At 38.5% G+C, this 27,348-nt stretch overlaps 1 protein-coding gene across 2 annotated transcripts in view; it reads right to left on the reverse strand.

Moving 5' to 3' along the window:
- The window catches only part of RICTOR (RPTOR independent companion of MTOR complex 2), a 102,110-nt gene that overhangs the window by 11,490 nt on the left and 63,272 nt on the right, over window positions 1-27,348 (reverse strand). Inside the window, exons 13-35 of one of the 2 annotated variants that reach the window (XM_040977480.1) lie at window positions 27,017-27,107; window positions 26,838-26,904; window positions 26,623-26,703; window positions 24,313-24,413; window positions 21,699-21,861; window positions 21,315-21,416; window positions 21,155-21,201; window positions 19,118-19,253; window positions 18,550-18,749; window positions 17,327-17,453; window positions 16,794-16,958; window positions 16,555-16,631; window positions 16,160-16,238; window positions 12,565-12,674; window positions 12,071-12,158; window positions 10,869-10,961; window positions 10,394-10,500; window positions 9,696-9,925; window positions 6,466-7,474; window positions 6,108-6,179; window positions 3,111-3,288; window positions 2,319-2,403; window positions 696-929 (exon numbers count right to left, since the gene is read on the reverse strand). In XM_040977480.1, coding sequence (XP_040833414.1) covers window positions 696-929; window positions 2,319-2,403; window positions 3,111-3,288; window positions 6,108-6,179; window positions 6,466-7,474; window positions 9,696-9,925; window positions 10,394-10,500; window positions 10,869-10,961; window positions 12,071-12,158; window positions 12,565-12,674; window positions 16,160-16,238; window positions 16,555-16,631; window positions 16,794-16,958; window positions 17,327-17,453; window positions 18,550-18,749; window positions 19,118-19,253; window positions 21,155-21,201; window positions 21,315-21,416; window positions 21,699-21,861; window positions 24,313-24,413; window positions 26,623-26,703; window positions 26,838-26,904; window positions 27,017-27,107 — 3,642 coding nt within the window. The remainder of the gene's footprint in view (window positions 1-695; window positions 930-2,318; window positions 2,404-3,110; window positions 3,289-6,107; window positions 6,180-6,465; window positions 7,475-9,695; window positions 9,926-10,393; window positions 10,501-10,868; window positions 10,962-12,070; window positions 12,159-12,564; window positions 12,675-16,159; window positions 16,239-16,554; window positions 16,632-16,793; window positions 16,959-17,326; window positions 17,454-18,549; window positions 18,750-19,117; window positions 19,254-21,154; window positions 21,202-21,314; window positions 21,417-21,698; window positions 21,862-24,312; window positions 24,414-26,622; window positions 26,704-26,837; window positions 26,905-27,016; window positions 27,108-27,348) is intronic. The other variant, XM_040977481.1, reaches the window with a different exon arrangement.

Consider the following 27,348-nt stretch of genomic DNA (forward strand, 5'->3'; position numbering starts at 1 on the left):
ACACCCATTCTGACACTCCTCAGGCCAGCGCTGTGAGGGAATAAAACACTGGGCTGGAGCCACGTGGCACAGCACATTACGCTGCTGTCCATAACACTGGCACCCCTTACAGGTGTGGCTTTTGGCCGCTTTCTTTCAATCCAGCTGGAAGACAGCAAGTCCTGGGGCTCCTGCCACCCACGCGGGAGATACCAAGGAAGCTCCTGGCTCTGCTCCGAGCCACCCCCAGCCACTGCAGCTATTTGGAGAACAAGGCAGGGGATGGAAGATCCCTTTCTCTCCCTCTTTCTTCTTTCAAATAAATACATTTTAAAATAAAACAGAAAACACAAACTGCAGGGCAGGGGCTCAGAGGGCATCCTGCCGGCCATGTCTCTGCACCGAGTCTGCTGCTGCGCTGCATCACTTTCCTGCTGTAGACCACAACTGGATTGGGGAACTGATCAGTCACTAATGACAGATGTAACGAAGTACTGCAGGCTGGGCACCAACAACCAGTAAAGCGCTGTTAACGGCTGAATCATGGGCAATACTGTAAAGGATGAAATGGAAAAGGCAAAACCACAAACAAATACTAACGGTCCAAGAGGAAGGTGCCAAGTGAATCCAGGCACCAGCCGCCACTGCTGGCGGATGACTTGGGACAGGACGGCTTCAAGTCAGGCGGACTCATCTCAAAGGATGCAATTACTCACCTGAATGACTGCAAACTGCACTTAGTTGATGACTGGGCTGAAAGCCGAGAATTTCAATACAGACGCAGTAGAGGCAGTTGTCATCCGTATGCTCTTGCAGGCCGGTGTCCTCCGTACTTTCTAAAATCATAGAAGCATCTGAATGGATTGAATTCATTATTTCCGTAAGACTCATCTGCTGTCGTAGCAAGTGAAAAGAGTTTTTCACAAGACCTCCAGTTCCAGATGCAAGACCTGCATGTAAGAAAACACAAAACACAATCCAGTAAAAATAATGTCAGCGATAGTTTTCTCAAGGTGCCTCAAAAAACTTTAAAGGGGAAAGCACAGAAGAAAACCAAAATTCTATCATTCAAATCTAATAGAAAAGAAAAAGGAATAATTTGCTTTTAGGTTATGTCAAAACTGAAGTTCACAGATACACTAATATTACTTTAGCATGGAGTCTAACAGCACAAACCGGGAGCCAGCATTGTGGCACAGTGGATTAATCCACTACTTCTGACAAGAGTAATCCATGTTGGAATGCTGGCTCTAATTTTGGCTATGTTACTTCCAACTGAGCTCCCTTCTGGGCTTGAAGCTCACAGAGAATGGGCCGAAGCAGCCACACTGACTCTGGGATACAGTTCTGAGCTCCTGGCCTCAGCTTGGAACAACCACAGCTGTTGTGGCCATCTGGAATAAAGTTGCAGATGGACGGTTTCTATCTCTTCCTCTCTCTGCCTATCAAAACAATTTTTTTAAAGGAAAACTAAAACTATATAATTAAGTATTTCAATTATCCTTAATATTTTCTCATAGAAAAGTACTAATACCAAGCTAAGGATGTGCTGGTTAAAAAAAAATTTAAAAATCAAGGTGCTGGCATGGGGTGCAGTGTTAAACCCACAGCCTGTGAGGCTAGCTACTCGTGTGTGTGCCAGCTCATGTCCCATCCACTCCATTCTGATCCAGTTCCCTACTCATGGCCTGGGAAAAGCAACAGAAGTCTGATCAAATATTTGGGACTCTGGTTGCCATGTAGGAGACCCAGAAGGCGCTCCCAGCTTTACCTTGGTCCAGAACTGGCCATTGCAGCTATTCACGGAGTGAACTAGTGGATAGAAGATCTCCTTTTCTTGGCCTCTTTCAAGTAAATAAATCAATCTTTTTTAAAAAAGGCAGAATACATGATCCTAACAATGATTATACTGAACATCCTTTCCTGTGCTTATCTGCCATTTAGCAGGATTCTGAAGCCGTGGAGTGGCTTATGCGCACAGTTCAGTGCAGAGCGCAACAGTGCAGGCCGTACCTCACCCCTCTCCTCGCCCCACACAGCTGCTCCTCGGGCCTCTGGGGACTGCTGGTCTACATTTATTATGAGCTGCTTTTTAATGCTGAAACAACTTGGCTTTCTTTTCTTGAGAGGCTGCATGCTTAGCTCAAAACACACTTTAAGAAATTCTACCCACAAAACAATTGTGGCTTAATTTTAAATTGATCCAAATAATTACACTGCTGTAATTTTTAAGTTGACCCAAGAGTGGGTACACCTTAAGTTTTTAATGTCCTCCTACTATGAAGAACAATTTCTTCTCAATGGCAAGAGGAGTCCGGCAAGGACCGAGAGCACGTTACCTCCAGCGTCATGGGAGAACATTCTTGAGCCTCGTTCATCTTGTGGAGGTAGGTTTTTGGTCTGAAAATAGGGAATATCCTTTACCTAAAATAGATACAAGTCATAGTCAAAGCCTACTATAAAGAGAATTCTATGAATACTGGAAAATCAATGAAATATAATTCAACAAGAATTGTTACAACATATGAACCTACACTTTGAAGGTTACATCTAAAAAAATTCCTAGAAGTTTTTATTGTGTACACTGAATTAAATGGATATTAACAAGACGACCTCAGCGCTTACTTAAAATGCTTTTAGACACTTGAGCAGGTATGTAATTTTCACTTCTACACACTATCTGGAGCTGCAAGGATCTCAGATCCCCATTATCTTATCCTTTTTTGGGTCAGAATCAACTCATAAAATGACATCTCCTGTGTCTGCTCCTCCCTGTGATAAATAAGATCAAAAATAAAAGGAAAAACAAAAAACAAAACAACACTCCCCCACAAAAAAAGTTCAGAATAAGTTCAACATGACGAGTGGGCAGAGTTAGGAATTCACTAAATATCCACAGAGCACACCTTCATAAACACGGTATCTATCAAGCACGGCGCAAGAGGACGATACCATCACTAGAGATAGTCAACAGGAAAACACAAAGTAGAAAAGGTGAAATAATTTTCATCTTAAAATATCTTTAAATAAAACTGCCTTAAAAATTCATCTACCCCATATTAATTGTACACTCTCAATAATAATCTCAAAAGCAGGACATCAGTTCAGAACAATACAATGCATGGCACTACCTGGAATATATCATTGATGTCCACCGGAAGGGCAAGGCCAATGTAGTCATCTGAACCACCGTATGTAGCGCTGGACACCATGGACCTCACCGAGGAGGACCGCTGCAATGTGTTTTGATTAATAGGACTTAATAAATCTTCCTTATCCAATGATGCATAACTTAAAGCTTTCATGAACCTACAACAACATGGAAAAACACACTTGCATTAGTCTCCTGGTTTATAATATTAAACATTTCAAGAAACAATGTGTATTTCCTCTTTCAATAAAACACAAGTGAGCTAGTCAAGTACTAATCAGCAGCATCTTGTTTACTGGAAATACATTAATACTTCATCGGTTGTTAATAGTCAAAGAACACAGTAATGATGATTGCTACCAACAAGAAGCAAAGGTGAAAGAGGCCGCTCAGAATAACTCTCAACGGCAGAAGTAAAAACAGAAAGCAACCTCAGAAGTCAGAGGTATGACCCAAAGATTATTTCTGCCATCATGAAGCTGCTAGATTTATCATTTAAATAAGGGTCTTGCTATTAACTATTTAGCTATGCATATAAAAAATAAGATCAATGACTTATAATTCCTTGTATGATAGCTACCTTAATGCTTTTGCTATCAGTGTGAGATTTAAATGTCAAAGAAAGGCACAATATAATAAAATGGTACCGTTGATAAATCTTACAAGAACCACAAATATTTCCACAAAGTACACCTTACTAGTGAGGCGATAACATACAGCATATATTGATATTTATGTAAAACACAGCTTTTTCAGGTAGATTCTTACTGATGCACAAAGTAAACTAAACATTTACTTGACATCTGCATTATATTTACAAGGCACTATACAAAGTCCCACATTCTGAGCCCAGTATGGTAGCCTAGTGGCTAAAGCCTTCCCCTTGCATGCGTCAGGATCGCATACGTGCGCTGGTTCATGTCCCAGCGACCTGCTTCCCATCCAGCTCCCTGCTTGTGACCTGGGAATACAGTCAAGGACAGCCCAAAGCCTTGGGACCCTGCACCCGCATGGGAGACCAGGAGGCATCTCCTGGCTCCTGGGTTTGCACCGGCTCAGTTCTGGCCATTGCAGCCACTTGAGTGAACCACCAGATGGAAGATTTTCCTCCCTCTCTCTGTGTATCTGATTTTCCAATAGGAGTGAATAAATCTTTAAAAACAGACCCACAATTTTTTGGAAAACAAACTCTTGTAAAATATAACATAGCCTGACATTAAATTTTAAAATAATCTCAAAAACTACAAAGCAAATGTTTTATTAACTATTAAGAGGGTAAAAGTCATTCATAATCTCCACTAATTTGTACCAAAAAACTCATTTTAAAAAAAGATTTGCTTATTTTTATTTGAAAGGCAGACTTTACAGAAAGACAAGGAGATACAGAGAGAAAAGCCTAAGTGTTTGTTCACTCGGCTGGGCTGAGCTGAAGCCAGGAGCCAGGAAGGAGTTTCTTCAGTCTCTAATGCGGCTTTAGGGACCCAAGGACTGGGGCCATCCTCGGCTGCTCTGCCAGGCCACAGGCACAGAGCCAGAGCAGAAGTGGAGCAGTCGGGACACAAACCAGTACCCATGTGGGATGGTGGTGCCACAGGGCAGAGAATCCAAGGCCATTATGCTGGCCCCATATTTTTTCCCTAAAATTCACTTAATTTTAGTTGAAAGGCAGATTTTACAGAGAGAAAGTCTATCAAAAAACTTTTAACTAAGATTTTCTATTTTCATCAAGGAGGTTGTCAAATTGTCCTGCTCTCTCTCTCTCTCTCTCTCTCAGACTCTAATTTTCTTTAAACAACTAATGGAGTAGAGGGAATGAATGACTGGATGATTCGGCTCCCCAACCAGTGTGGTTTCTTTTCTTACATATTCTGCATACTAGATTTTCCACTGATTCTATTTTGTGTAAGCAAATGCCAGGTCTAGCAAGCACAATGCTAGTCCTAGATTACTTATTGATTTAAAAACAACAAAAACCACAAAAAAATAGTAAAACATAAAAACAAAGTAATGTTTTATAGACCCTGGAAAAAAAGAATTTTCAGCAAAGTGCAAAAATTTAAAGCATTCCTTTCTTTAATTTTGTAATTCTTTACTGTGGAATAGTTCAGAAGGTCAGCTCTGTTTTAAGGAACAGAACTGATAACTGAGTGAGGAAATGTAATTTGGATTATAAAATTCTTGCTTTAATAAAAATTCCTTAAACAGTGAAAAAAATAGTTGTTCTGCTTAAAAGCACTCTTTTAAAAACCACTGCTCCACGCACTATGCCTAGATGAGGTAACTGAGTCCTAGGCACTTCAAAATTCCTTTACAGCACAGGTCTGTAGCCAGGAGCTGTAGTCAGGGGTTTCCGGCTTTGCTTTGGGTTACTAACAGTGCCAACGCCAGCAAGCTCCAAGTAGACAGGACATTATCAACGAACTCACTAAATTCTATAACCGAAACTTAACCCATTACTGGCCAACACAAAGCCCTCTACTCACTGTCACTGTGGGAAGATTGTTTAATGTCATTAGCACTCAATGCAGAAGCCAGATGGATTACTTTAACCATGGTGATGGTATCCTAAAGGTTTGAGTCACTAAATGCTTCGTACATGCCAGAGTGCCTTCTATATACTTCACATATAAATAAGCCTTTTAAATTAATAAGTAATGCAAAACTAAGCAAGGCTGTTTAGAAACATTTGCCCGTATAACAGGAAAAAGTTAAAGATTTCTGCAACAAGACTAGGATCTTTGAAAGGTAACATATGCACTGATATCTTTTACCAGGCTGATAACCTAAATGCAGTACGGAAATTCCTGCTAAACCTTGAGAACCAAGCACATTCAGTGATTATTCGGTTCCTATGTAATAAAACACAGGTACTTCTGAGAAACGGAAAATTAATTGACATTTTCTGTCATCCTAAAAGAAAAAAAAACAAGAAGCAGCAGCAGAAGAGGCCAGTTTCTGGCGCCTTGAATCGACCTACCTGAAAAGGTTGTTTGTTATTGTAGGTCTTAAGCTCCTGATTCCCCCGACATGCTTCTTTTTAAAATCGATCCTTGCAGAAGCGAGAAATAAATAAAAAAACAGCTTGTGACTGGTGTGTCTTTCTAAAGCAGACATGGTTTACTTTCAGGACCTAAAGGAGTTTTGTTCCCCCCTCGCAGCTGCAAGAATCCATTTCAAATCATATCGGGTAACAAGGAGCTTATAGCCTACCAGAGTGAACAACTGTAATAGGTCAGTTCTGAGCCTTATTCAGCCTAAAGCCAGGCTAATGCTTTATGCTTCAACTTGCTAAAATGCAAACATTATTGTCCATTTCCAAATATCTCCTTGCTCACCTGCTTGGTGTTAATCTGGACTCAAAACTGTTGGCCTTCATGGTGATGGTGTCGGTGAACAGCACGTCTTTCGCTGGAGATGCCAGAGCTTCCGAATGAGATAATGACGGGTGCATCCTCTGCTGCTGTAACCTTTTCAGTGTAGCATAGCCAAAGGCGTCTCTAGAACTTGTGTAGCTAAAGTTACAATCTGCTAGACTTTTAATTGTAGCAATTGAGGGTGCTTTAAGGGACTGTGCTCTTCTGGGAAGCGTATGACAAGAACCTGGAGGCACCAGGGACACCGAGTTGGACTTGGAGAGAGACAGATGGTTAGTCTGTGGCGTCAGATAGTGGCTCGTCTTAACAGTTTTGGTACTTACCACAGTACTCATACTCCCGCAGTCTGTGTCCACAGTGGTGGCATCTGCACCTACAGTCTCTCGAGAAGGACTAGAGCTCATGGAACTAATGCCACTCGTTGTAGTGTCTGTGTTAAAACTTTGGCTTCGTATCTTCATGTGTGAGCTCGTTGAACTTTCTACAACTAACCTTTCTCGGCTTGTGTTTTCTCTGTGGTTTTCTGTGCCAAAACTCTTGGTAAACTTCAAGTCGTTTTCTCCGATACTTGGTGTACTACCGGTGTCTTCCGCGTGCTTATTCCCAACAAATGAAGTCTCTAATTGTAATGTTTTCTGCACTGTGGACACGGGTGTGAAATCATCACTGTGATTAAAGTCCACACTGGGCTCCGTGAATGTCCTGATGCGTCTGTTGCTTGTCTTGTTCTCAGACGACAGTTTCCCTCCTTTCGGATCACTGCTACTGCGATGTTTCTTATTAGGCAAGGTAAGTGAATTTAAGATACGATTCTTGACAAGCTTACTAGAAGCAAAGAAAGGGAACGAGTTTTTATCCTTTATGGGTCCAGGTCGGTCATAAAATGACGGCTCTGCATCCTCATTGATGTCAAGGAAGAACGTGCTAGTAGAGCTGCTGCCAAACCGCTCATCCTCCAGGACAGACATACCTGCGAGCAAGGGCAGGCGAGAGAAGCACACGGCCTGAGTGCAAAGTCACGGCAACGACTTGCGAAATCACGTTTTAGGAAAATTCTTAAGAAATAATTATCCGTAGAAACAAATTTAAAGACAAAGGATTAGCCACTGTGCCAGATGAAAAGGGTTTCTTAAAACACACAATTTGGATTTAAAGGAAATGTAATATCACATCATTATGAAGAGCTCCTATTATTTTCAAGAAAAATTACAGGACTCACTGTGACACAATTTTTGGGGACTTTAATTCTGTGAATATTTAGGGTGGCATTAAAGAGAAAAAGCAGATTTGACCAACCACAGACTTAAATTTAAAAAAACTGCATCTCTACTGAACAGACTTTTTCTCACCTCTTATCATTACTCCTTAAATAGAATCCTAGATCTATTTATATCTATTTAGATCTATTTATATCAGAGATGATTTAAGTACATACACATAGGAGGATATTCATAAGTTACATACAAACACTATACCATTTTATGAAAGGATGTTTGAGTATCACTGGATTCTGGTGTCCACGGAGCTCACAGAAGCAGGCCACCAATGGATTCTGGTGGACGACTATATTTCAAACAAGTAAGTCATGACCCTTTAAATTCCTGTTTAAGATAATGTCTGGGGTGGGAGTTTAACCTACTAGTTCTGATAGTTACAACCCCCTGCACCACTGCAGAACACCTGCATTCCACATGACCTCTCCCGACTCCAGCAAGCTGCCAACAGACGCTGAGAGAGAGCAAGGATGGTTCAGACAGTCACATCCTGCCATCCTGGGACACCTGGACTCAGCTCCTGGCTGCTAGCTTCAGCGTCCCCCAGGGCACACCACTGTGGGCATCGGGGAGGGGGCCAGCCGATAGGCGCTCTCTGTGCCACTTAAACAAAAGTGTATTATTTGTTTTCCATTTTGCCTGATACTACAAAATTCATCTACATTTAGTGCCTAGCTCTAACAGAACAATGAACCCAGGTGCCTAATGACAGCTATGGGACTTTACTGTTTTGATTTCTTAACTTTTCTGGTGAATAAGTATAAATTACTTCATACATCTTTTAAGAGAACATACATCCTCAACGAACTTGCATAGTTCATTATATTTCTACAAAATTTCAGTTCTAAGATGTACACTTATCAAGTTTGAGTTTTCTAAAATGTAGAACATACTTTGCAATCAGTATTATGATCTAGTTTAACGGGCAACTATTCCTTCTTCTCTGGTGTTACATAAAATATCAGTGTATCTTGTAAGTCATGACATCTTAGATTTGGTGACATACAGCTTCATGAATGCCACATTATCTTCTTGAAAAGAATTGTCTTAAAATACATGTACCTAATAGCACTTACACAGAACTTAAAATCACAAGTTGTTCCATACATATTTATGATAGTCTGTATTTCAGTAATCCTGCTATTTTTTTTTAAAGATTTATTTATTTTTATTGGAAAGGCAGATATATAGAGGACAGACAGAGAGGAAAATCTTCCGTCTGATGGTTCACTCCCCAAGTGGGCTGCAACAGCTGGAGCTGAGCCTATCCGGAGCCAGGAGCCAGGAAGTTCTTCCAGGTCTATCGGGTGCAGGGTCCCAAGGCTTTGGGCCATTCTCCCCTGTTTTCCCAGGACACAAGCAGGGAGCTGGGTGGGAAGTGGGGCTGCCAGGATTAGAACCAACACCCATATGGGACCCCGGCGACACGTGTTAAGGGGAGGACTTTAGCTGATATGCTATCATGCCAGGCCCCAATCCTGCTATTTTATAATTTAGCTTTTACTCTAAAAAAAAATGAAGACGGTAAGTTTTTAAAAATTCAGTCTGGTTCAACAATCTCCACACTTGAAAAATGACTAAAAAAATAAGTAAACAAAAGAGACAAACTATTTGCCAGCCCTGCTTCTTTTCTGAAAACAAAACAAAAACAAAAAAAAGCAGCTGTATCTTGTGGTAGATACATGCATTTCTGTATGTGGGATTTTCCAAAATCTATTTAGAATACCAGTAGAAAAAACAACATAGGCAGATGGCTATACTGGGCATTGTGGAAAGACAGGCAATAGGCAGGAGGCTATCAATACCAAACAAATGTGGTTTTAAAAAGTAAAATCAAGAATGTAGCAAATCTATTTAAAGTTTGAAATTACAGTGTTAATATTGGCTACCTTTATGGGAATGTGTCCCAGTACTCACTTGATGGTGCAGATTCACTTTCACTATTATGTCTAGAGCTGGTTGACTCTGAGTTCAAACTTAAGGTGCTTGGAATCGATGAGAGTTCATTACAGAGCTGATCCACATCATCAGGAACCACTGGCCACAGCTGTCTGCGACTATGCCGCACAGAATCCCAATTGTGACATTTTAGGATATCACAGCCTTGTTTGGTTTTAGCTATGAGCCCAAGTACATATACACACGTCCTGTATGTAAACGGCAGAGTGACAAAAGTTCATAATTCCAAAATAACATTTTCAAAGTGATGACAGAAAAACAATTAACTTGCTATAAATACATTTGAATTTCTTTTATAAGCCATTAAAAAGGAATTTATAGTTTGTGGGGAAAATGTATGAAAACTAGGCTAAGAATAAATTAAAAAAAAATTTCCTAATAAACAAAATGAACAAAACAGAGCACTGTACAGTCTTAACAAAAATGACATACTCACTTTTCTAATTTAGATACAGAAAATCTGAATGATTACATTACTGGAAAATTGGGATACACAGTATGCTTTCCCATGTACTTGCAATATAAACTTCAAGATGCTTCTTAATCCAGTTCAAAGTCTTTGGAACAGTTATGTTACCAAGAATCACAAAATACTTTTCCTTGGTCCACACTGTGTTGAACAATAAGCATTAAGACTATTGAGTTAAATGACATACCCTCTGATGGAAAGAACCTCACAATGCTTTGCAAGTTTAAGTATATCTGGAATCACATTTTCTTCTTGCAGCAAGTTCAGGCCCCAATTTGATGAGCCAATATTTCCCTGAAAGAATAAAAGGACATTTATTTATAGTAAACAGCTAGTTACAAAAGGATTCTTCCAAGAGATTTGAATAGCTACCAAGAAACACAAATTTCACCTCATCTATGATAGAAGGAAAAAAAGTGAAAAAATTCTTAAGGAACATTAAAATTAATATTCTGTTTCTCTTAGTAAGAAAATCAAAGTCATAAAAATAACCACTTTTCTTCAGCATGAAAACAATATTTAAATTAGTGTCAATAACCCTGGTCTTAGAATATTACTCTAAGAACAAGCTCCTCATAAAAGTTTTTATTTATTTAGTATTAATAAAGAAAAATAAAGAGTCTGAAATTTGCAAAGATCTTACAGAAGTGCTTATTACAAACCAAGGCCCAAAGAGATGCTTTCAGTTTTTTAATATCTTCCCATTTATCCAAATCTGGAGTCCGAACATTGTGACATAGTTCTGTAATAATATTCTAAGAAAAAAAGAGAGTAAAAATAGTGCATTGTTTTTAGTATATTTCTTTATTGCAACACAAAGTCTTTAAGGTTGGCTTTCAGTCATTTGTGTATACTTAAGATTTCAAGATAATTTTATGTCAAATTTCTTTAGACAACAGTTAGTGCTTGGGTCCTAAGTACTTTCCAGAGTTATTTATTAGTCATGTGGCCAGTGAGTAAATTACTTAAATTTCCTATGTCTTAATTCCTTAATCTCTAAAACTGGGATAATCGTGGCAGCCTTATTGTACATGTCATGAATTAAGAAATTACTCCAAAAAGTATTTAATGTAGTACCTGGGACTTTCTAATATTACAAAAAGAAATAGGAAATATTTATCTTAAATATAAATTAGGCATAAGATTTTATATTATGTAAGTAATGACACTGAGCAAATAATTTCTAGTGAGTTTCAACAAACATACTTGCTCTAACAGTCTTTACAGAAATACACTACAGTGTACATTTATGCAAAAGCTTGTGCTCATGAGATGAACATGGACGCAAAAAAGAATTAAACTGCTATTGCTCTATTGTTCTTACAACTTTTCTACAAGTATTTATCTCTAAAGTAACAAATTCTATACTTTTAAAAAACATCTGCTTGAAAAAATATGCTCACAGCCATAAATGCAGTGAGTATAGTGCAACAACACGTCTACCCGCCTGCCACAGCCCGGGATGCCTGTGAGGGTACGCAGGCCTCACAAGTGGCAATGTCTGACTTGCTGTTGGCTACTAACAACCAAATCTGTAGCAAGGGGAAGAAAGAAACCCAATTTTTCATTTTTGCTTTTAAGGGGATATTAATTTTTCCAAAAAACCATAAAGCAGAGTTTAGACTTTCCACTGTGTTGTTTACTCTGAAAAAACAAGCCAGTTCTTCAAAGGTCACACCCATGCCTGGGAAACACAGGCAAGCCAATGATATTTCTAAGAATTACAAAAACAGAATGCCTAAGTCAAAGCATAAATGATGCTACTGATTCTAAGGTTTTAACCAATTTTTTTTCAGAGATTTTGGCAATATTAAGATTTATTTTTGCTAGTACAGTAATTTAAAATAAGCAAATTCGTTTTTACCTGTACTTCCAACAAATGGCATCCCGTTTTGTGGTGTACCAGTTGTCCATAAAGGTGTACAGGCAGGTACACATGAGGACGTTGTAACCTAGCAGAACAAAATGACTGATGTAATTACTGGCTCATTTCACTTTGCAATAACTTAAACTAGGTAGTAGGACTAAATACACTTTGCTGGCATCAATGAGGGCATGGGAGGGGTCATGATTCCTGTAATTCATCAGGTCTCACAGTTCTGGTAGGAGAGTTGGGGCTGACAAGGTAGACTGGGGGAAGGGGAGCATGGAACATGTATCAGTAAGAAGAGCTTCAACACACAGTGAAGGCCAACGGAATGTTGGGTAATCAATCAAGGTTGTACACTAAGATTTTTTCCCATTGTCATTGCATGTAACAGAATACACGAATGCTGAGAAAACTTTCTAAAGTGCTGATTTATTAGAAGATGATTTCTAATCTGATACATGGGACGAACAACGCATTAACACACACACCTTTGATTACTCCGACGAACATAGTTATCACCGTCGATGGGCTTCCGATAAGTAGTAAGTGCTTCATTAAGTTGTTCCTCAATCAAGTCAACATACTTTGAATTATATTCCTGGAAGACAAGTTTTAATTCTATGTAACATAATTTCATTCATTATGTTTATAGAATGTTAGGTTCTTAGCATATCTGAGAAGAAATACATAAGAAAAATTTTAAAACACATGTATTATGAATTAAATATTTTATCATATTAAGATGCTTTCAGTTTACATTTTCCCATTTTATATTAACATCCTGGGAGTCCAAATTAGCAAGTAAATATTTGAAATCCCTTCTCATTAAAAAAAATTCACTTATTTCATTCTATTTTTTATTGTAAAAATCTAGCTTAATAATAAACACTGAAAATGGTCACTAGAAATTTTCAAAGGACAAGTACATGACTTCTATTATTTTAGCAACTTCAGTAAAACACCTTTCCTTACCGATTTAAATAAAATCAAATGAAACACTGTCACTTGAAAAACTCCTACTTAAATGCCACTCTACCTCACAGTTTAAGGAGGAACTGGTAGAGCCTCTTTGAATAACAATCCAGCAGTATTTATAAAATAATTAAATCCTCAGACCCAGTGTTGTGGTGTAGTTAGTGACGCCACTGCCTGTGATGCCAGCACCCATATGGGTACCAGTCCAAGTCCTGGCTCCTACACCTCTTTGCTGGCAGTGGCCTGGGAAAGCAGTAGAAGATGGTTCAAGTGTTTGTGCCTTGACCATTCTTGTGGGAAGTATCTAAGTCTACATCAGGCCTGTATTGGATGTGAGAAATGTTAAGTTGACTGAGCAGGATTTTAACATGACATTGACCTCACTGTTTTATTCTCTTGAGCAGGTAATAAACTGTTCATCAACTGATAAAGCATGGAGAAGTAATCACATCCAAGAGCTTATATGGGATAACTGCAACAACTGTTCCTTTTGTGCTCTGGTTTCCAAATCAAACTGCTACAGCCATAACTGGCAAAAGATGAAATGAAACACTATCATAGTAATATTCACAAAGGCTATATCTCCAAAGTTTTGAGACATGAAGTACTGACAGACAGGAACATGTGAAGAATTGGATTTGTACTGGAGCAGGGTTGTAACTGCCAATTCCTGAATTAAATCAATCTCAGATGCAAAGTATATGAATGAAATCATGACACTCTAAAATAACCTTGATTGAATTCAAAATTATGAAACCAAAATAACCTCTAGTGGGTTGAATGTACTAGGAAACAGCTTTCACTGAACTCCAGAAAAGGCAATTCTTCTTAGGTAACCTATTACTGTGGTCACACCACCATCAAAACAAGACTCAACATACAGGCGAAGACAGCAAAATCACTTCAGTTTAGTGTATAAGCAACCTAAAGAAAATTCACACACTTCCTAAAGGATGGCTCTGAATTAGCTGAGATAGAAAGCATAAAGGTTTCTTCTTCCCATCTTCAAGCTAGCTCACATGGTCCCCATACTGGAGTCTCTCTCCAGAGGAGCTCACTTTAAGCCTTCAGACACGCACACAGGGTGGAGGGTTAGTCGGCCATGGCACTGTACCAGCCTCAATCACATTTATCTTAATTGTGATCCATTTTTACTTAAATATTGTGTTAGACACCATATGAGTAAAGTTGGACACCTCATTCACTGCATTGAATCAACACAAATATTTTGTACATTTTATTTAAAAAATGCCCAGAAAAAAATGTGTCCTTGATTGCCACTGAAGTTCAAATTCTCAACAGAGTTGCTCATTAACTTCTTCAAAATCTATCCCTTTGGATCACTTTTATTTTGTACTATTTCAAAGCATTACACTGAAGTTTCTTGTATTATAATTTGCCTAACAAGGTAACAATTTCATTTTTAAATTTCATCTCTTTTTTACATTATTTTATTTATATAGGGGAAACAATTTCATGTATTTCAGAATATAGATTAAGGAGGATGGTGAAACTTCCCCCATCTCTTTCCCCTCCTGCTTGCATGCCCCAGTGACCCTCCTCCTTCCTTATTTTTTTTTTTTTTTTTGTAATTTTTACATTGGCAGACTTTCAGCTCATGTTACAATCACAGGTTTAACACTCCATTTTGTGAAGAATTTAACAAATATAAGGCAACCTTCATGCAAACTATTAATAGTCCCCTTTTTTTGCTGCAACTCATGGGTTTTAACATTTTTGCTTTTATTTTCATTTCCTCAAAACAGTTTCTTTCCTCTTATTAAATTCTTCACTGGATTCATAGATCATACAGTAGCATAATTTTCTCTGAGAAGGTTTTTTTTGTTTTTTCATCCCTTCATCGACACATTGGCTACTTAGTAGCATATTATTTAACTCCAAGGTGTTGTAAATTTTTTTAAACTTTATTCCTATTGTTGATTTTGTTTTATGGCTTTTTATTTAAGTGACTGTATAGTAACTGTGTAATAGAGACAATCATATCCAGATGTGAAGATATAATGTAATATGCATTCCTACTTCCGAATCAAAGATGAACTCCCAAACAATCCTTTAAATATATCTTGACAATAAGAGGGTGAACTGTCATTGTCTGTACTCACAATGTCAGGAAACACTTAAACAGCATAATGATGAACTTATAACTGCTTATAAAGGACTACACTACTATAATAATATGGGGGAAATCAGTTGGGGGAGAGAATTTGGAGAAGGGACAAGCAAAATCCCAAAGCCTATGGACTTGTATCATAAAAAAAGGGGGGAGGGAATCACATCTTGTATCAGTTCTTCAAGTTATCAATATTTAAAGACTTCATGCCTGAAATGGTATGCTTTAAATTTTAGTATATTTAATAAATGAGAATACCTTGGAAAATACAGTTCAATACAGATAATATAAACACTCAAATAAGGAATGATTAAATTAGGACAATTACAGATTGAATGATCTGAAATGATCTAAATTATGGGAAATAAGAAATTTATAATGATTTATGTAATTTTCATCATGTGTTTCCAAGATGTTTTGACATTTATCGTGTTTCAAAGAAAATAGTAAAACTTCCTTGACAACCAACTCCACAAGAGCTGGGAGCTGAAGAGCCTTCCAGGTGCTCTGTTGCTGCTGGGCATCTTCTTACCTATAACAACAAGTGTCTCCTTCAGTTTATGCCTAGCAGTGTCCTAAAATACATTGAACAATTAAATTTGCTTGGGTGAAAAAGTTCCTGACCTTTCACCCAGGAAAATAACTTTTCTTTTGGCTTCAAAGGTTCATGCAAAGTTGTAGCCTTTCAAAAGACACAGAAATAAAAGAACTGATACCAAACAGGGTTGATAAACTATAACAGATTATAAAAATCAATAACTTCTGCATAGACTATTTTAATTTTTGCAATTTAAAACAATTAAAAGGACTGATAAACACTAGTAGGTAATCCTTCATAAGTAATCTTGATTTTCTACAATGTAGAAACATTTAATCACACTAATTTCAAAACATTAATGATATAAAATGTATCCTCCAAACCCACAGATGCTGCTTTCCAAGATAAAAATATTCAATCTTTTTCAGTCCGAAGTTACCTTGTGCCACTTTTCCAACTGTTTGGCTACATAACCCCTTTCATTCAGATAGGAAAATCCTTTTGGAATGGAGAGAAATCTGCAGATATAAAGAAGCAGGAGTTTAATCTTGAGTCTAAAAGAAGTTAGCAATATCTCATTGCTGAAATACAATTATAATTTATTATAACCAATTACAAATTGTCATAATTTTTGCAAAAATGTAACAATCCAATAATAAGTAGCAAATGTCAGGAAGAACATAATTGAGCTTTAAGATATACTCCACATTAAATAAAACAGAAAATACATTCAGTAATGTTCTATGAGAAAATTTTACTTTGCGTGACATTTATTTATATAGAAACAGGATACACTATAAAAAAGAAGGAAAAAAAACTTTACTTGAAACTCACCTCAGGAGGAGAAGTAAACCCTTGTCTCCAAGGTGGGATAGAGCTGGTTTCATCTGAATAAGAGCATGAAGGTTGGCCTGAAAGAGATCAGTGGGCAAATTAGTAACTATACCAAAACAATCGATTCTTTAATTAGAAAATGTGCATAGAAGTAATACTTCAATATAACTATAAACTAAACACAATAATTAGGGCTCCCATCTATGTATTTCCCCCCCCACACACACACTCACACTCACCTTGTCTTCACACGCTTCATCCAGGATATCCAGAGCTTCAGAGGAAATCGTCTTGTTTTTATCATGCAGCTGAGTTACTAACAACTCAATTCCCCAATTATTGAAGAATTCAACATTCGCTCTAAGTAATACCCTTAAATGTTTTGTTGCATACAGCCTGCAAGCCTGTAAAGAGAAATGAAAATATCAAAACCACGCTTCCCGATGAGTAGCCCCACTGACTCCATCTGGGGAAAGGTTCTGCTACGCACAGTACCAAGAGGACTGGAATGACAGTCCTCTGATACAGGGATTTTTAATTTTTATTATTTTATTATGTTTTTAGTGCCAATACCTTTTATCCAGCATTTTCTTTTCCTTGATATAGAAGTATGGGTACAATATAGAACTCCTTCAAGGAAACAGAATTTTCGAGTACAATTTCCATTCCATAATTTTAGAATTTACAATCTATTTTATTTTACTTGGCATAAAACTTGTCAGGTTTGCTAGCCGACTATAACACACCCTGTTGCTGTCTGTGTTGCACTCACATCAGTAGCTGCAGTCAGGATTTTGGAAAGGATAACTCTGGCCAATCCATCTCTGCTATAGTCCAAGCTGGAAACAGTCAGTTTCAGCAAGTGATCTTGGTTTTTCAGGGAGCAAAGATTAAGCAGGCTGACCAAAAAACAAAAAAGAGGAAAACATCAACTATTAAATCAACAAGTGCTTTTTTCTAGCATTGCTACCACTGACAAAAACTGAAAATAGTCCAGAGCACATGATGATATCTCTCTCTCTCTATATATATATACATATAATTCCATTTGAGGAGGAAATTGCAGGTGAAAACAAAATTATTTTAAAATTTCAACGTAAAGAAGCATTTCTGAAAGGAAGTGGTTGATTAGAAAAGCACATTAACAAGGAACAACACGGCTGCAGTGCCCAACAAGCATGGGGGCTGGGAGCACAAGCCCAGTACGAGGGGGTGGGGTGCTGCAGGGGGGCTGCCCTGCTGGGCCACTACTCCCACTGGTGAGCATGAGAGCTGGGCTGGGGCAGACCAGGCCAGGCAGGGCCACAACACCTGCAGGCCTGCATGTAAGCTGGATCAGGGGAAAGCCAGGTTGTGCTGACTGTAACTTCTAGTGCATACATAAGCCAGAGTGGGTGTGGGTGGGTTGGCTGGGCTTTGCCACAGCATTAGCTGGCAAATGTTGGCACGGGGGAACAAATTCTGTCAGGCTAAACAACAGAATCACCTGGAGAGTATAAGATTCAGGAGAAGGAATGGGCCCATTAGAGAATTAGTGGGTACCTCCCTCTTGGGTTGCCACATTCACTGGTGAGCATGAGAACCAGGAATAGGGTGGCATCCACCAGCACCAGTGTGAACTGGGTTGTGGGATTGGTTGTGATGAACTATGTAGGCTTCAATGCCCACTGACATGTACAAGAGCTGGGACCAGTCAGCTTTACATACTGGCAAGCACGGGAACCAGGGCAGGGGTGGGTCTGGTGAGGGTTATTGGGGTCTCTCCGACTAGGCTGCAAAACCCACTGGTTTGGGTAGAAGACAGGGCAGGAGACAGAACTGACCCAGCAGTTACAACTAACAGTGTGTGCATAGGCTCTAACTTTTTCTCAAAAATAAAACTTAAGTAAAATAAAAAAAGCTTGACAATCATGTTCATAGCCAAAAAGAGATGAACACAACTACATTAAAACTAAAGTTTAAGAATATACTACAACAGAATCCAGGCATGCTTACCACTGAAAAACACTGCATTTTTCCAACATCTTGACTCCATGAGGGTGGCAAGAAAGTGTCCCAATAAATAAAAAGTAGTGTTGACTAAGAGTAGTTAATAAACCATTGCTCTGAAGACTTCGTTCAGGCTTCATTCCAGAAGCAGCATTCAGCCACTGGACAATATCCTTAACCAGGTCTTCTAAGTATCCTTGCCCATCCTGAAAGCAAACACATTGTAATGTTGTTGGGAAAGCTCTTAATATCTGTAATTAGAAAAATCACCCTTAACACTTAAGAATGAAGAAGTAACTAGTACCCAGCTAGCAACCACTAAGTCTGTTTTCTTTTTAACTCCATTCAACACAAGGCTGTACAAGATGGCCCTAGCTTAAAAGGGGAGATAACTTGCCCAAAGTCTCAAAACTAGTTACTAAGTCAGGATTTCAATCTAAACCTAGGCTCATTTCTTAGGTTTCTAAATATATCTGATGAGTGTTCAGAAATAAAAAACACACAATGGGAACAGAAGGAGCGAAAGAAGGGAGAATAAAAAACATTTGTTCTGGAAAATATTCAGAGTCCTTACCTCTTCAGACTCAAGAAGAAATTCTGTAAACTGGCAACCCACAACTGTGAGCTGTTTGGACTTGGCAAAATCCAAATCCAGGTTGGCATATAATTTACTACTGGGTTTGTAAAAATAAAGTAGTCTTCGTACAAACCTAGGAACAAAACAAAATTAGTGGCAAAGTAAGAAAACGCACAATTATCTAGAGCTTTAACTGAAGCTGAAGCTACAGTAAGAAGGCTTTGACTCTGCAGGTTGAATCACTGGGGTAAATGGCAACACACTTTTTTGGTATATTTCTCAATCACACAGACACACCATCTTCACTTGTACTTCACAAGTTCTATCTTTGTAGAATGGAAATTTTATGGTGAGATGCTTACAAAAATAGAGAACCAAGATGCAAGCAGGAAGGGTAAAGATGAGGAATTCACCTGGACACACCCGTTTTTCCTCTGCAGCCTATGAAGAAACTCACACCACAACTATACATAATCGTCTACTGGATGGTTGTGAACTACCACACTGATTTTGTTGACAATCAGGCAAAAGGCTAAGCACAAAAACTCCAGGTAAAATTTAGGCAAACAGATTGATGGGCATATTTATTACATTTCAATGTATCTTCTCAATATTATATTCTAAGGTTTCACTTTATTTAGTTAAATATCATATATGAAAACCCAATACAATACAGTGAGAAGATGCAGGAGTTGGGAAAACAACGTTGAATAAGACAGCTTTATCTTCAACTTATTATATACTAATAATTTAACTTTCATGTTTCTTTTTAAATTTATTTTTATATGAAAGTAGATCTACATAGAAAAAGGGAGATTAGGAGAGAAAAATCTTCCATCCACTGGTTCATTCTCCAAAAGGCCTCAATGGCTGGAGCTGAGACGATCCAGAGCCAGGAGCCAGGAGCCTCCTTGGAGTCTCCCACCTGAGTGCAGGGTCCCAAGGACCTTGGCTATCCTCTCCTTTCCAGGCCACAAGCTGAGAGCTGGATTGGAAGTGGAGCAGCTGGGACTATAACTGGGGCCCATATGGGATGTCAGCCCCTATGTTTTGTATATTTCTAAAAATGATTCAATATAAAGTTACATATTCTGAGTAGATGAATAACAATCAAATAATCCATTAATAACATGAGCTTTGTGAATATAAAGTAGGGTCCACCTATCCAACAAGAGCAGTTCTGATGGGAAGTCTAACTCAAGGAGGAGCTGGTGCTGGGCTTACAAGGCAAAGCTGCAGCCCGGGGTGCCCACAGATCACTTGGGCACCAGTGTGAATCCAAGCTGCTCCACTTCTAATCCAGCTCCCTGTTAATGTGCCTGAGAAGGCAATGCAAGACGGCCCTAGTGCCTGGGCCCCGATACCTACGTGGGGGATCTGGAAAAGGCTCTTGGCTACTGACTTCAGACTAGTCCAGCTCCGGCCACTGCAGTCATTTGGGAAGTAAACCAGGAGATCGAAGATCACTATCACATCCCATCTCTCCATAACTCTTTCAAATAAATAAAAATCTTTTCTTTTGAAAAATAAAAATTAAAAAAGAACATCTATTTATTAAAAAAAAAACTAAGAAAGAATAAAACTGCATGAATGCAGTATCTTGAAATATTTTATATACTGTGAGAACCGGCAGGTTTTATAAAAGGTATGACCCAAGGAAGTGAAAAAGGGAGTAATAGATAACGCAGATATAAATGGAAATAGAAGCTGTATATTAAAATGTTTGAGTTATCATATAATACCCCTGCAGATACATTAGGGCTAAAGCCATTCCATAACTGATTGCATCCCAATGTGAGAAACCTTCATCTCAATGACTCCATCTGCTCCAAAGGTAGAATACAATATGATTCACCAGGAAAAAAATTTGTTTTGGTTAGAAAACTACACATAAAAAAGGTATGCACCTATCTACTGAACAATTATTTAAATGTTTATGTCTTCAAATACCAACTATTGTTTCTAGTAGACATATGAGTCATAATACAAAAATCTAAGTTCCGTAAATTTAAATGAAAAGTAGATGTTACATACCTGTGTAATTGCTCATCTTTATAGTTTCTTAGATTGACATTTGGCCACTAGAAAAAAATTTTAAAAATGTTTTATATGGATCAATTCCCAAATATATTAACTAAGAATCATTACGATTAATAATCAAATCAAGCAATCACCAAGAACTATTTTGTTATACCTTAAGAATGGTCCCTATGAGATTCCAGTTCCACTCAAGATTCTCCTTATGCTGAAGGACTTGGCTATCTCTGAGGTTTGTTAGAAGAGCTTCTTCTGTGTCCTACAATGATCAGAAACACAGACAACTAAGACAAAATGTTCTCAGCTCAGAAAACCACTCCGGCACCCTGCCATGGCAGTCCCGAGGACACAGTGGTGGCTGCTCACAGGACAGGATCCCCGCCCTCACTCAGGTAAGGCACCTGGACTGAGTTCCTGGGCTCCTGGTCTCAGCTGCTGCAGACATCAGGGTGCTAACTGCTCTCACATGCTCTTTCTCTGTGTCTCTCAAATAATAATAGTAAAAAAGGAAAAAAGAAAAGCTGTGGTTTTACAGCAGTACCTTAAGAACAAATATATCTTTCTGAACTCGAAGATACTCCCGCTTCTGGTGTGTTGCAATTGCTTTTTGAATAATGTGATCTAAATGAAGGCTATAAGGCTTGGGTCCTCGCTTCTTCATTTCATGGAAACGTTTTAGACAGTTTAATGCCGCACTGGCTCGCCTAATGAGAAAAAAAAAAAAAAGCCTTCAATTAATACTGTAGCGACAGAGGCATAATCTTAAGGAGATCATACCGGTAAATTACTAAAGGTTGTATATATTCAAAGGCAAAGGTCATTACTAAACAGTGAACCAGGGAACTATTAAGTAACCATGGGGCACAATTTTTTTTTTACAGATTTAATTTTTATTTGACAGATCTAGTGCTTGCTTCAGCAACACATATACGAAAATTGAAAAACATCTACAGAGAAGGAGAGAGAAAGAGAGACAATTTTCTCAAGCTTCCCCCTGCTGGTTCAATTCCCAAATGACCATTAACAGCCAGATCTGGTTCAAAGGCTTTGGGCCATCCTCTGCTCCTTCCCTAGGTCACGTGTGCTGGATGGAAAGCAGAGCAGCTGGGATACAAACTGGCACCATATAGGATCCCAGTGCTTGCAAGTAGAGGATTAACTAATTGAGCCATCACATTGGGCCCTGAACTGAGATTTGTAGCCAAATTCTAATCAAGAGCTTAAATGTATTTTCTTGGGAAATGCATTTCTCATCATAAAACGGCCAATATAAAAACAAAGCTGGGACTGGAGTGGTAGTAGAGCAAGCTAACCTTCAGCCTGTGGTGACGACGTACTGTATGGGTACTGGTTTGATTTCCAGCTACTTACTTCTAATCCAAGTCCCTGGGAAAGGGACTGGATGGGAAAGCAGAGGATGGACCAATGCCTTAGACTCCTGTACCCGTGTGAGGGATCTGGAAGAAGCTCCTGACTCCCTGCTCTGGCCACTGCAGCCATTTGGGAAATGAGCAAGAGGAAGGAAGATCTCTCACTGACATTCAAATAGAGTAAGTCTCTAGAATTTAAATAAATAAATACATAAAAATAAGCCTGAAAGCTACCATCACAAAAATAAAATGGCCCCTAATACTTTCAGTTTATAATACAACTTAAGTTGTTTTTTATAGTTGCCAGACTTAATATACAGATTTTTAAAAGTGAAGTGTATGGGCATACTTTTTTTTTATCAAACCTAACAAAATTTTTGAAGAATGTATTGTAACTGGTAACAAAAATCCACAAATCTGATTAGCTAGTAAACTCCATATCACTAACAGCATCAAGATGGATGGATGGATGGATGGATGGATGGATGGATGGATGGATGGATGGATGGATAGATGGATGGATGGATGGATGGATGGATGGATGGATGGAAGGAAGGAAGGAAGGAAGGAAGGAAGGAAGGAAGGAAGGAAGGAAGGAAGGAAGGAAGGAAGGAAGGAAAAAGAAGAGAAAGAAAAAAGAAAGGAAAAAAGAGAAAGAGAAAAAAGCAAGGAAGGCAGGAAGGGAGGGAGGGAGAAAAAGAGACGCAGAGGGGAGGAAGGAAGAAACGGGGACTAAAGTTACAGCACAGTGGATTAAGCTACCAGTTCCCTCACAGGCATCGCACTGCGGAGTGCTGGTTCAAGTCTTAGTTACACGGCTTCTGATCCAGCTTCCTGCTAATGTGTCTGAGCAGGCAGCATAAAAAGCTCAAAGTGCTTAGGACGCCTGCTACTCCTGTGGGAGATGTGCATGCAGCTCAGGCTCCAGAATCAGGCCTGGCAGGAGACATATGGAGAGAGAAACGGCAAATGGACAATTCTGTCTCTTCCATGTCACTCAGCTTTTTAAACAGATACAATCAATCTACAAAACAAAGAGGGGTGAACCTCAAGAACCTTGTATATAAGGTTTTTGTGATCATAATCGCGAAAGAAAGAGAGAGAGAGGATAAAAAGTTAGGCACCAGATGAACGGACAAGACAGACATTCCCAGACCTTTAGCTCTAAATTGAGTGTTTACCACATTGAACAACAAATCCTGACTCGTGTCACCTAACTGAGCTCCTGCAGCTTTACCTGCCATGGATCATATGCATTGGTATCACTGCAAGTCTAGCATAGCTAGAGCTGCAGGGCCACAGCTTTATTTGCAAATCCTGTATTTGCAACGAGTCCTTCAAAATTAAGAGTTCAGCTTACCATTATACATGTAGTACCGGTTACTAAATTTTAACACTTTTAATCACGCATGCATGCATTTAACCACATGTTATTTTAACCACAGAATACACCGACACTTTTGCACTGCTGGTTTGAAATAAATCAGGCATACAAAAGGAGCCTCTATCACTGCTTAAAACATAAAATAGCCCAAAGAATCTCTCCACCACCATTTTGTAGCAAAGTGGTGGAAATTCTGTTTTCAACCACAAACATGCCAGAAAAATGTGATTTTATCATACTATTACTTGTGGCCTTAAACACACTCTCAACATTCTGAGAACAATTTTTCCTCTTATCAGTGAGACTTTTCTAAAAGAATTTTTGCACAGCCTGCTTACTGTATATACCATCAGTGCATACTAACTACACTGAGCGTCAGTTTTGCTTGAGGTGATACTTACAGTCTCTTTTCCTTGGGTATATCAAAGGATGCAGCCATATTCATTAGGGTTGGCAAGCAGTGCAAATGATGGCTGTGTGAATGAGGAAGAATCGTGTTTGCCTGGAAAACAATTTAAAAGTAGTTACAAGCAGAAAAACTTGATGTTACAGATCATGCACAAAAATAACACTATTCCAGATCATTAAACATTCGAGATTTTTTTGATGAAATTAATTGATTCCAGAACTTCCTCGGTTCATGCTTATAAAAATACACAACTTTTACTATAATACTAACTTAGGACTTAGGTAGCAACCAAGTAAATTCAATTCTTAAATGATATGGCAGGATTACACAGCAAAACATCAAAAGACTGGATCTATGTTAACAACATATAACACGCTAGGTGCAATGACCAACTTTAAGCAATAACAAGTTTTCAAAACCATTTTCTCAGATAACAATAATCTTTAAAATGCGAAATTTATTAATCTTTTCTTTCCAAACTAAACCACATTATCCAACCTACTTTATACCAGTGAGGACAATTAAATGTGGAAGATAGAAAAGGTAAGAACAATGAAATAATATTACTACATTTGACAAGATAATTGCAAAATTCTGGGACACAGAGAAAGAAAAGATACTTACAAGGAGAACCTTTTATATGAAAACAATTTTGGATACTGTTATTCTTAATGAAAATACCCCAAGAACCTAAATATAAATAATCAGATAGAGCCTGCAACACTCTGTTTCGTAGGTGGGCAGAGAGCAAACTCAATGAGTAGCTGATCACTGATGAAAGACACAGTTAACATTGGCTGAGGAATGGGAGTTTGGAAGGGAGAGCAAAAGTGGGGGGGGGGGTAAAAAAAAGACAAAAACAGCAAAAACTACCCTGTCAATAACAGCAGGTCATGACATTATTTAAAAAGATTTGCTATTAAAAAAAAATGATTTGCTATAGCGACAGGCACAATGGCCCAACTGGTTAATCTTCCACCTGCAAGTGCCAGCATCACATATGGGCATCACTTCAAATCCCAGTTGCTCTATTTCCCAACCCACTCCCTGCGTGCAGCCTGGAAAAGCAGTGGAGGATGGCACCAGCCTTGGGCCCCTGCACCTGCGTGGAGACTCGGAAGAAGCTCTTAGCTCCTCAGCCGTTGTGGCCATGTGGGGAGTAAACCAGTGGATGGAAGATCTTTCTCTCTGTAAATCTGCTTTTCCAATAAAAAGAATTTTTTTTTACAAAATAAAGCTTTGCTACTGAGTCACTTTTTCAAATTAATGAGTTGAAAATGTTTCTATTTACTAACTCGTAAAAAGGGTTAAATGCAAATTTCTGTTGTGCAAACTATTACAGTTCCCTCTTGCTCGATTCTGTAAGAGCAGAAAGGAGCACATCACTGCAGTAACTCCTAGTTTCCCACTTACTGACATCGCAAACGCATAGTGACGAAAGTAAAAGCAACTACAAGTTTACAAAGAAGACTACAATGTCCAAACAACACAATTACATTCAGAATTTTTGTAGAAAGCCTTCTGAATTTCAGGCACTGCGTACCATGCATGAATCACACTCCCAGGTGACTGAGGTAGTATCTACCATCTTATAATTTCTTGTTTTTTATGTCATGGGAAGTGTTTCCAAGTATAATTAGGATTTCTAGAATTTAAAATATTCATAATTAAAGTGAGTGTAAAATCAACATTCAGTATTTTGTATTTTCTATATTTGCTTCATTTATAAATTTCTGATCCAGATACACAACTGTACTTTGAAAAAAACTGATGAGAAAAAAAATTAAGTTTATTGTGGTGCAAAAAGTTTAACTTTATGCTTATAAGTTAGCTTCAAGTACATGAAAAATACAGATTGCCAAAATATTTAAGTACAGAATAAACTTTTGTGTACCAATAAACATGTTTTAATTGAATTTTTCATGAATCCTATTTTTTTAAGATTTTGATTTGAAAGTCAAAGTTACAGAGAAAAAGAGAGAGATCTTCCCGAGGATGCTTTACGCCCTAGATGGCTGCAGCAGCCAGGGCCGGGCCAGGCTAGAGCTAGGAGCCATCTTCCATACTTATCCCAGGCCCTAGCAGGGCGCTGGAGCAGGGTGGGACACCTGAGACTTTATCTGCTCTGCCACAACACTAATCCCGTGAATTCTTTCATGTACCCTCATCTATATACACATATCAGGATAAAACTTTACAATGCAATAACAAGCAATAAAAATAAGTAGCATTATTAAAGTTGCTTGCTATATAAAATAAAACATTAGCAGCAAGGAACATCATCAGAAGGTACTGAACGTACCATATGCAAAAGCTCTCCTAGAAGGATGGTAGCTCGAACTGAGATGTGGTCATCACTGTTGGTTATCACTTCAACCAAACCCTGGGAAAATAAACAAGTCACTGTAGCAAAATGACATATAAGAATGTTTTGATGAATTAGCTGTTTTTATGCTCTGAAAAAAAATCTGCTGGAAAAACTAAAAATAGATTAAAATAAGGTTTATAAGGTTTTACCTCTAAAAGTCCATTACGAATAAATGCAGATAGTATCAGTGCCAAATAATTATCCATGAGATCCGGCCTAGAAAAGGACACAGCCAGAAACGACCTCAGTAACACTTCATCCATTATACAGTTTAACACAAAAATTATCAGTGTCATAAACTTGAATGCTTTTTGTACTTCAGTTCTACCTGGATCTGGCACGATGAGGAAGAATAGTTTTTGCTTCAGCTGCTACAAAGCCATCCGAAAGCCGCCAGCTGTCCTGGAACCTTCCTGGATCTAAACCGGTATAAAAATTAGGTAATGGAAAGAGGGGGAGTTACTCTGAAACACTTCAGGTAACCACGGAGTCACAGCCAGAACACCGAAAACTAAGAACCCACAAACAACTGCAAACACACTGAGAGCCTCACACGCTACGTAAATGCATACAGCTTCTTTAAGAGTCTCTCAGATGAAAAAGACAAGACAAATGTAAGAATTGCATAGGTTTCTAACTACTTCCTCTCTGCTTTGGTGG

The sequence above is a fragment of the Ochotona curzoniae genome, unplaced genomic scaffold (genome assembly GCF_017591425.1).
Source record: "Ochotona curzoniae isolate NIBS_2020 unplaced genomic scaffold, NIBS_Ocur_1.0 contig_2754, whole genome shotgun sequence".
Lineage (NCBI taxonomy): Eukaryota > Metazoa > Chordata > Mammalia > Lagomorpha > Ochotonidae > Ochotona > Ochotona curzoniae.